Genomic DNA, 10,538 nt, shown 5'->3' on the forward strand with positions numbered 1-10,538 from the left:
CGCGCCAGCCCTGCGGGTGTCACCCGCTGTCCTGAATAAAGCCACTCGTTTGAAAACGCGGTTCTGAACACTATAGTTTATTACACGGAAAATAATGTCTCTCAGCGGGAGGCGAGGTCGGCGAAGCGACCCTGCCCCGAAAGCATCTCTTCTACGGACGGAAGGGGCCCGAGGGCGTGCTGGGGACCCCGGCCGGGGGGGGGGGGCGGGGGCGGAACCCGGTCGCGCCCCGCAGCGTGGTCGCGCGGCCGGGGGTGGTCACAAGGGGAGGCGATAAACAAATGAAATAAATTTCCAACTACTTCTAGTGAAGAACATTTTGACTTGTTCCAATTGCTAAAGGGGCGTATTTAAATGTCAATAAAATAAGTAAAAAGCGGCGTGCCTGGTAGGACTAAAGAAATTACAGAGGATGTTAATTCTTAAGTTATCATGTCACGAAAACATGATGCAATCAGACAGATAATTGAAACAGTACTTACTAATTGTCTCGGTGTCTTCGCCCCGAATGGCCTAAGAGGACACTGGCGGACAGGTATTCTGTTTCGGGTAAGCATTTTTACAGGATGTGCTTTCGGAGTCCCCCCTGGAGCCCCCCGGAGTCGCGTCCCCCGGAGGTGGCGGTCGGCGTGAGCCCCGGGGCTGCGGTCGTGCGGGGCCGGGAGGGCCGCGTGCTTCCCAGGAACCAGCGTCCCCGCGGTCACTTGATCTCCATGGCGGGGCTGCTCTGCAGACTCTCCTGCGCGGGGCAGGCCACCAGGGAGTCCGGTCGGGTCAGCTTTAGCCTCCTGCCGGTCTTCCCGCAGAACACACTCTCAAACTCCTGCGGACGAGAGGAGGGCGCAGACCCAGGCGTGAGCGGTGCCGCCCTCACGCCCCGAAGGCCGGGGCTCAGCGCCCAGCCCCCCCACACACACGTGGGGGCGTCGGGGCGTCCCCCCACCCCGCACACTCGCGGCACAGCCTGCCGGGGTCTGCCTGACCATCTCTGTGCACAGTCACAGAGACGTGGGTCTCCACTCAGCTCGCCAACAAGGGCTTCTCAGATGCCTGGCCAGGCTGCAGCGCTGTCCTCTGCTTCACTGGTTTACTTTTTAGCGAGAGAAACACTGGCCGGTGGCCCCGCTCACCGATGCATTCTGGGTCGGCTCTGCTGTGTCGCTTTTACCTGGGGACCGAGCCCACCACACCGGCCTACTGGGGTGGCGCTCTGACCGAGGCAGAGTGTGCCTTTTAAAACAACGAAACAGAAGCCAGAAGCAAAAGAACCATTTCTCAGGCAGAAGGAAGCAGGAGCAGAGATTTTCCGAGCCATCATCACACGCGAGGCCAGCCCCGGGGCTGCCCGAACTCCCGGCACCCCACCGGAGGGCTGGGCTGTCGCGCCGCCTGCCCCCCCTTGGCCCCGGGGACCAAGGCCCGGGGAGCTGGGGGGACCGAGACACAGCAAGGCAGGGGCCTGCCCAACCCTCCTTGGCTGAGCTGATGGTCAACTGACGGTCATTCTCACTCACTTCTCCCAACTAGCATCTGTTCCCAACACATCATCAGGGAAAAGGCTGAGTTTTAAGGGGTTTTCACAATTTATCAAAACACTGCAAACCCTGGCCAGTGTGGCTCAGTGGATTGAGCCCTGGCCTGCAAGCCAAAGGGTTGTCGGTTCAATTCCCAGTCGGGGCACAGGCCTGGGCTGCGGGCCAGGTCCCCAGTGGGGGCTGCACGAGAGACAACCACACACTGATGTTTCTCTCCCTTTCTTTTTCCCTCACTTCCCCTCTCTCCAAAAGCACTGGAAAATGTGTCCTCGGGCAACAATAAAGATGAGATGAGATGAGATAAGGTGAAGTCACCTTGGGGACACAAGGATATCTGACAGCATCAGAGGGCCACGGCCCGCCTGGGCCGGCACGGCCACGATGGGGGACCTCAGAGCAATGACCCAGTGCCAGGCACCGACTTGCCAACAAGGACCCGCCGCCAGCCACACCCGGTGCAGAGGGTCTGAACCAGCTCAGGCCCTGCCCCCCACCGTTCCTCCCTGCCCTCGGGGGTTGGGGGTGCTAGAGCCAGAAGCCCCAGCACTCCCCAACCCCCTGCAGCACCCCACATCCCCACGAGCACGGCCCCCGGCTCCCTGGCAGCACCCTACAGTCTAAGCACTCGGCTCTGTGGCCCCAGCCAGGGGCCTCACCGTCACTCCGGCCCCAACCTGTCCTTCCCAGAGCCCCGGCCCCCTACACAGCAAGGCGCCGGCCAGACCACCCAGACTGGGCCGCTCCGGCCTGACCCTCGGGCCCCTGGACGCCCGGCCTCAGCCGCCCGCTGCCGCAGGGCCGCCCGGCCACGTCGCCTCCTTGAGACACTGGGGCAGCTGCCTGCAGGCCAGTGGAGTCTCTGCCTCGCCCAAAGGGTTGGGTTGGCCAAAAAGTCCGTTTAGTTTTTTCAGCAAAATGCGAGACATCTTTCATTCTCACTGGGAACTATTGATCTGTGTGTGCTGAGCGAGCCGGCCCTCTCCCGCGGGCAGAACTGATGCTCCGAACCACCGTCCCGCCGGGACCGCTGCTGCCTGCAGCCGGTACGCCCACCTGCCCAGCACCGTCCTGCGAGAAACTCCGCCCACCACTCCCGACACGTCCGACCTGTCGCAGCGCCTTCTCCCCGCACCGCACAAGGCTTTTTGCATTGCAGTTGCATTTTTACCTTTGTTGAAAGGATAAAGCATAACATGCTGAAAATGTCACTTATTTTTTTCCAACTTCAACATCAAATAGTTACAGCACTAGCTGGTGAAGCTCAGTGGTTTGAGCACCGGCCTGCAAACCAAGAGGTCATTGGTTCGATTCCCGGTCAGGGCGTGTGCCCGGCGTGGCCGAGCGGAAGCCTGGCCGGAGCGGGCACCTGGCCAGAGCGGGCAAGGCCTGCGGAACACGGCGTGCACTGAAGTAACCCAGGAAAGCCGCTTCCGTCCCACAGGTCGTACTTGGAGAACAAGAACATTCGGGAGAGTAGGAGGGGGGTCACCGAGAAAGCGCGGAACCCGTGTGCGTGGGGGCCGACGACTTCCGGACCCCCAAGGCGAACTGACCTCGCTGCGGCCGCTTCTGGGTGGGTCGCAGGCCGGCACAGGGGCAGTACAAGGTCAGTGGGAGCGGGTTTCAGAGACATTCAGGAAGGGTGACATCCCTAAGACAGAGCATCCGGAAGCTACCCATCTACTTAATCTTAGTGTGGGGGCACGTTATACACATGTGTGTACACACACACACACGCACACACACAGGTTGAGGTTTTGTTGTTGTGACACCCTCCTCGTACTTGGACGAATTCTGTCCATAATTTCCTCACAGGCGCACGAGGCAAACATTCAATCCCTCACAAAACACAGCAACTGCCTCGCAGAGGTGACCGGCCCCCCTGGTGACGGAGGGCGGCGGGGAGTGCCTAGGCGCAGACACAGTGGCCGTGGGAGGAAGCCCGGCCTGTGTGCTGCCCGGGGACGCGAGGACACGGCGAAAACCACGCGGCAGACGGAGGGCGCAGCCGTGCCTCGCACAGCCCGGCCGAGGGCCCGGCACGCGGCCACGGTAGGCGCCGTGGGAAACAGCTCTGCCCTCCGACCCCACGACGGCTCACAGGGGCCCGGCCCCGAGGCCGCATCAGCCGCCACCCTGGCCGCCCGCTCTGCGGCCAGCACCCCAGCCGAGGTCCCCAGCGCCACCTCCGCTCTGTCCTCTGAGATGCTGGGGATGGGGGCGGGGATGGACACGGATGGACAACAGGACCCACACTGCACACTCGGCCCGACGGCAGCCAGGCCGCGCTCCCACTGACCGCACCATGGAGCCGAGGCGCTCGGGCCGTGGGGCCTGAGCCCACACAAGAGTCTCTCTCCTGCCTCCTGAACTCCAGACCATCTACTTGACATTCACCTGCCTTTTTGGGGGGTGGGGGGCAGGTTTCTATTCTCGCTTCGTCCCCTTGGGTTTTCTGAGGGCGAAACCACAGATCTCCCCTCTCCGGGTCTCTGAAGCCTCGTGTGCCCAGCGCCACCCACGGCGCACCGCGGGCGCCCGACCGGGCACGGCCCCTCGCCCGAGTCACGGCCACTCTGCCGCCAAGCCAACACGTCCAGGCTGTGGCCGCCACGCTCACCGGCGACAAGTCCTGTCGCGAGTGTGCAGGGCCGTGCTCACAGCAGGCTCTGCGACATCGGGTTCCGGGACCTGCAGGACGGCTCGGGGTCCTCGGGGAAAAGGACACAGGCCCCCGGAGAGCGGCCGCCGGGGCCCTGGCCCGCAGACGCACCTTCTTCAGGGAGTCCCCGTGCCGCTCCTGGATGTACTTCAGGAAGGCGGTGGTCCACTGCAGGGTCGTGGCCTTGTCCGTCTCGGCGTTGCAGAACGGGACCAGGAGGTTCAGCTCGTCACAGCAGATGCGGATCCTGCGCCTGCGGCAGCAAAACCCGGGGTGACCACAGAGAGGACGGGCAGCCCTCCAAGGGCCGGTGCTCAGGGGCTGGCACCCAGGGCACGGGAGGGCCCGCCGCCCTCTCGGGACGGAGAGCACACAACTGTCCTCGGCCGGGCGCCTTCCCTGGAGGCCCCCGCTGCCTCGGGCACCCTCCCCGGGGGCCTGCCCATCTGCTTCTGGGGGCCGAGGGCAGTGTCCAGACCACAGACGGAGCCCGGCCCCTGGAGTCGCGTGTGGTTGTCCTGGGCAGGTCACTCTCTTGCCCAAGGTCACAGCCCTCCGCCTGTGTGCCCGGGACTCGGGCCCCAGCTCTGCTTCTCCAGGGGCCTGGCTCACAGAGGAAGCCCAGGCAACTTCACAGACGATGTGAGTCACGGCCGGAGTGACCACCGGGCCACGTGCACGCAGTGACCAGCAGAGTCCAAGCTAAGCCAACACCTGAGCATCTCAGCGCGGCCCCGGCATCTCAGCCCCCACAGGACACGGGGGGCTTTCTGCAGACTGCAGCCGGCATTTCCCGGTGCCCGCCGCGGCCTGCTCGGGGGACAGCATCTCCGTCTGGCAGGCAGAGGCTCAAGACGAGGCGGGAAGGAGGGGTGGGCGGAGCCCCCCCCGACAGAAAGGGGCACGTGCTCGGTGCGCGGCGAGGCTGACGAGTTCTGTGTGAGCAGCCGCTGCGAGCGCCAGCTCCTCCACCCCCGATTCTGCGCCGACCAGCACAAACAGAATCCACAGACAGAGCGACTCGAACATAACAGTTCCAACCTCCTCCGTCCCCGCCACTCCCGAAAGAACCAGGGCACACTGGTGACAAAGGTGCGGGGGAGGTGGCCGGCGGGCCGACCTGCCCGTCGGGCAGCGTGGCCCACGGGGCTGGCCCGGCCGGCCTCTGGGAACGTGGATAGCGGGGGGGGGGGGGGGGAGCCCCCACCACAGCTGCCTAAGCAGCTTGCACGAGCAACTCGGTCTGCGTGAGGTGCAGGCTTTCCTTCTGTGTCGGCCACCCAGCCGAGTGCCGGGCAGGGGTCACCCACAGGACCGACCCCGACGATGTCTCGGGCAGCGAGCCCGCTGGCAGTGGTCCTCGTGCCTCAGACCACGGGGTGGGGGTGAAGTGCCCTGAGGGACACCCCTGGGTACAGTCCCCGTCCCCCGCCTCCTCCCCCAGAGCCTCTGCCTGTTTCCTTGCGTCTTTTCTCCGTAGGAATCAAAGCCCCAGGCCCTCCTCCTCCTCCTCTCCCAGGAGGGTCTGGGGTGTCGAGGACCTCGGCCCGCAGCAGAGCCAGCCCGAGTCTCCTCGTGCCGACGGCCCCTCCCTCTGCACACGGTCGCAGCCGCTCTTGTTTGTGCAGCAGGGCGCCCGCCGTTCCTAGCGCGCACCCAAGGTGAGTGCCCGCCGCCCGGCCCACGTGAGGACCTTACCTTCTGTCCCTCTCCATGCGGTTGTGCCGCTCCCTGCGCTGTGACCGTCCTCCCGGGGCGCTCTGGGCCTGCTCCCCCGGGTGAGGCTGCGACGGCTCCGAGGACGTGGGCTGCCAGGGGCCCGGGGCCGCCGGCGCGCCCTCCCCCACGTTCTGAATCTCGCCCAGGGCCCTGCGCTCCACGCTGGCATCCAGCTGCCGTATCCTGCTCCGATTCCTCTTACTTATGGCTTGTTTGCACAGCGCTTCTTCTTTGCAAAAGAAAAACAAAACAGGCACTTTCACTTTTTATTTTCCTTCACTGATCTACCTTAAGGCTGACTACATTTCTGGCATCTTCAATCTAAGACCTAAACATGAGCGAGTAAGGAGCAGAGACCCGCAGAACACGAGCGGGTCCGTGTGTCCACACGCCAACGGGCATAAACCTAGACCCACAACGCAACACGCTGAGTGTTACCAACGTGATCTCGTCAGAGCCTCCTCCCTAACCAACAGGTGTTGGCTCTCACCTAGGAACAGAAAAAGCAAGAAGTTGCTCGATTTTTCTGACACGCAGACTGGAGGGCAAGCTGGGATCCTAACATGACAATGACATTCTCCCTGCGATTCTCAGACGAGGACAACAGCTAAGTGGCTCGGGATTCGAACACTGTCCCCTGACCAGTGAGTCTCCCCACGAGGGGGGGTCACCTCACCACCTGGCCTGGGCTAAAGAAATACGCCAGTTCCGCACCAAACACGCCAGCAGACCTCTCACTGCTGTGCGTGGGGCCACCCCCCCCCCCAGAAGCCACGCAAGGCCACGTCTGGAAGAGCCCCTCGGCACAGTTCCGCCCGTGGGGACACTTTCCAAGGGGGACAGGCGGGTCCACGGGCATCGCCACATTTCACTCCGTCTGCTGTGCAGTCAGTACAGGGACACTTTAATGTTGTCCTCATCCCTGACAAAGGCCAACATACGCTTCTGCCGAAAGTGTCACAAAAACGAGGGGAAACTAGTTAGTGCCCCAGGAGGAAGCCGCAGCCCTGCACCCTGCGCTGTGCTCGCCGGCTCTGGGAGAAGCTCGGCGTAGCTGCGCTGTCGTGGTGGGGGACGTGAAAGATGGCCTGTCTTCAGGAAGAGAGAGACTGAGAGTGACTGGCCAGGGGCCGGGGGCGCCTTCAGCAGGGTCTGTCTCCCAAACGCCTGAATCATGCCACCTCCGCTCGCCGCCGTCCCAGGCCTGGGCCCACCCGCACGCTGGCTCCTGAAGCTTCCGACAGACGGCAGGCCCCGCCCCACTCAGGAGGTACAACACCAGAGGGGAAAACCTATGTGCTTTGATGGCCTGAGGGTAACTGGAAATTCATGTCAATCTCTTAAGACAAGAGTTTTTCTGTTCTCCTGCTACTCTTCGGAAAAGGCAGCCCTGACCTCCACGTGTCCACACTGACTGTGACGGTGTCTGTAATTCAGGAGGATGCTCCACGTGAGGTGGCGGGGGGTGCGCAGGAATGGAAGGAGCCCCGAGACGAGACACCTCCAAGACCATTCGTGTGCATAAACCACCTGCCCCCGCCCCAGGGCCACCAGGACGAGAGGGCAAAGGTCGGGCGGCAGCAGAAGGACCCACTCCCTTCCACCAGGTGGCTTACCTCCCACTTTGATCCAAACCTGCTCGGGCAAAGCTTTGTTTCTACCACCCAAAGTCTGCTTCGTGGACTCGATCTCTTGTTGGTAACAGAAGGAAAACGCTCTGGGCAATCCAATATCCTGGTGCTTGGCAGCCTCGAGTATGGAGCAGGAGTTCCCGGAACCCTGGGAAAGACAGAGCAAGGGAACTTCACCAGCGTGCGACTCCCTCTTGCACACACAAAATGCACTATTCACAGGCAAGAGGAAGATCCCTGGTGCCCTGAGGATTTCTAAATAAGCCCCAAACCCGTAAGTGGCCTCAATTTTAAAATAAGCTCAGCCCAGCCCAGCTGGTGTGGCTCAGTGGATCGAGCACCAGCCTGCAAACCAAAGGGTCGCCGGTTCCATTCCCAGTCAGGGCACAGGCCTGGGTTGCGGGCCAGGTCCCCAGTAGGGGGTGCACTAGAGGCAACCACACACTGATGTTTCACTCCCCCTCTTTCTCCTCCCCTTTCCCCCTCTCTAAAAGTAAATAAGTAAAATCTTAAAATAAAATGAACTAAGCTCCATGAAAGGGAAAGGCCCCTGGCCGCAGGCAACAGAGACCCTGCTTTCCGAACCTGTGTCTGCGAGAGGCTGGCGCCCGCCCCGGAGGAGCAGGCGTTGGCCGTGAACAGGGGGTAGGTGAGCTGCAGCGTGGTGGCCGCACCCGCCGTCTTATTTTTCACTAACGTTGTGCATTTGTTTTGCTGCTGATGAAGAGGAACGTTCACTAACTCGGACGGGTGTCGAATGAGAGTCACCAAACTGCCGAGACAAAAGAAAACCCAGAAACACGTGGAGATGCGGTGGTGGGAACGCCTCCTGACGCCAGCCCCACCCGCCATCCGTCCCTCTCCACGGCTAACACGGCCGCTGGTTCTGGGCAGCAACGCCCCGGCGGGACAACCTCCACAAAGCCGCTGCCGGCAGGTGCAGGGCCGGCTCCCACCTGCTCCCACCTTCTCCCTGCGGGAGGGCGGGGCTGTGTGTCATGTCTCCGAGCCCCGCCCTTGACCCCAATCTCCCTTGAGAGCCATTCTCCAAAGTCATGACAGTGAATGACGTGGGGGGGAACTTCGGGGTGGGGGTAGGTAGAAAGCTGGGGGGTCACTGAGCCGCCCCACCGCTGCAGGGGAAGCTGCGTGCTCCACGCAGAGCCTCGCTCTGCATCTCCCGCCCCGGACCTGCTCCCTGGGGGGTGGCGGTCAGGGGGGAGCCCGCGGCCCGGCACAGGACCCCCCACCCCTCCCTCCCCACCCAGACCCCGCGGGGCCAGCCCTCCGCCCCCAGGCACCCACTTGTTGAGCGCCACCCCGGGCTCGGAGGGCTCTGCGCCGCGCGGGGCGGGCGGGGGCTCGGCGGGGATGCTGTTGAAGCGGTCCTCCAGGCGGACGCGCACCGCCGACTTGGCCCGCGCCTCGGGGGCGCCCTCCGCGGCCGCCGCGTTCTCCTTGCCGGTGGCGTCGGGCGCCTTGGGCCGCGCCGCGCCCGGGCCGTCGGCGCCCGGCGTCTTCTCGGCGGCGGCGGCGGCGGGGGCAGGGGGCGCGCCCGCCTCGCTCAGCAGCATCATGCGCAGCTCCTGGAAGTCGATGTGGCCCAGGCACGGGTTGGCGCCCGCGAAGCCGCCGTCGGCCAGCGCGGGCGGGCACAGCAGCGGGTACACGGGCGCCGCGCCGCCCGCCGCCGCCGCCGCCGCCGCCGCGCCCCCCGCCGCCGCCGCGCCGCCGGTCGCCGCCGCCGCCGCCGCGCCGCCCGCCGCCAGGAAGGCCGAGTTGAGGCGCGTCTCGAGCTCGCCCTCGGCCGCCGCCTCCATGTGCGAGTAGAGGATGTGCTGCAGCTGCGTGTACTCGACCTCCGTCATCTCCACCAGGCTCAGGTCGGTGGTCGTGAAGCTCAGCCCCGCCTCGCCCAGCGCCGCGTCCGCGCCCTCGGGGCCCGCCGGCCCGCCCGCCTGCGCCTGCGGCGGCTCCCGCGGCCCGGGGCCCGACATGCCGGCGCCAACGGCGGGGGGCGCGCGGCGGGCAGGCCGGCGACACACCGGCTCGGGCGGACGGCGCGCCGGAAACCGCCGGCCCGGCGCGCCTGCGCGGCCCCGCCCCCAACGGCAGCCCCTCCCCCTGCGCGCCCCCCGCCCGCAGGCCCTGCCCTCCAACCGCCCGCCGCCCCGCCCCTCGCCCGCGGCGGTCGGACCCCGGCTGCGCGCGCACGCGGAGGCGAGGGGCGGGGCCGGGCTGCGGCCGGGGGTCCGCGTCTGCGGGCCGAACGCCTCCACCGCCCGTTCCCGGAGGTGCGTGTGGGCGCACGCCGTCTGCGTGCACCTCGACAGCAGACAGGTGACTCGGGGCCCCGAGGCCACGCGTGCCGGCTGGGAGTCCGGTCGCTACTCGCAGCCAGCAGCCCGCAGCTCCTCCCGGGGCTGCGCTGGGCGTGCGGCAGTGCGCTCCCCGGATGCTGGCCCCGGAGCTCAACTGGAGCAGCTGGGCTGAGACGACGCGCGTCCAATCCGCTCGTGCACGGGAGCGCGCGTGCGGCTCAGGGGCTGCTGGTGCTCACAGCGCCGTCCTGTCGCCCCCAGAGAGAGAGAGAGAGAGAGAGAGAGAGAGAGAGAGAAGCCGGTGCCCGTGAGCACGGTCTCGCCTTCCCCACCCCCACTCCCCCGACGGCACTCGTGTCCTCTCTGTCCCTAAAGGTTTGTCTACTCCTGCATCTCGCACCGGCACCCCACTCGCCAGCGTGGTTGGCTCTGTGTATGGGAAGCGGTGCTTTCTCCCGAGCAGGCTCTGCACTGGCCGCGCCTAGACACCGAACGAAGTCTTTGGACGCTGCTCGTGTCCTTTCCAGTATCTTTTCTCTGAACGAACACAAGCGCATTCTATGCAGTATGTGACTTTGTAACTTGCTTTTCCTCACTCCCACTCGATACGTCCCCAGCAGAGAAATGACGGACTGACGGCTCCGTGAAAGAGACCAGGGCAGCGGATGAA

The 10,538-nt window shown here is 64.9% G+C and overlaps 1 protein-coding gene across 2 annotated transcripts; it reads right to left on the bottom strand.

Moving 5' to 3' along the window:
- Window positions 1-58: 58 nt before the first annotated feature.
- On the bottom strand, window positions 59-9,561 carry TCFL5 (transcription factor like 5). 2 transcript variants are annotated; one of them, XM_028524454.2, is made up of 6 exons: window positions 8,853-9,561; window positions 8,133-8,319; window positions 7,533-7,695; window positions 5,896-6,142; window positions 4,309-4,450; window positions 59-823 (listed from the first exon to the last, which is right to left on the bottom strand). In XM_028524454.2, the coding sequence occupies exons 1-6, from the start codon at window positions 9,542-9,544 to the stop codon at window positions 701-703; spliced, it is 1,554 nt and encodes a 517-aa protein (XP_028380255.1). In that variant the 5' UTR covers window positions 9,545-9,561; the 3' UTR covers window positions 59-700. The 2 variants fall into 2 exon arrangements, with proteins under 2 accessions (XP_028380255.1, XP_028380254.1); XM_028524453.2 differs by having other exon boundaries at window positions 5,896-6,145; window positions 8,853-9,559.
- Window positions 9,562-10,538: the final 977 nt, after the last annotated feature.

Source organism: Phyllostomus discolor, chromosome 9 (genome assembly GCF_004126475.2).
Source record: "Phyllostomus discolor isolate MPI-MPIP mPhyDis1 chromosome 9, mPhyDis1.pri.v3, whole genome shotgun sequence".
In the NCBI taxonomy this organism is placed as follows: Eukaryota; Metazoa; Chordata; class Mammalia; order Chiroptera; family Phyllostomidae; genus Phyllostomus; species Phyllostomus discolor.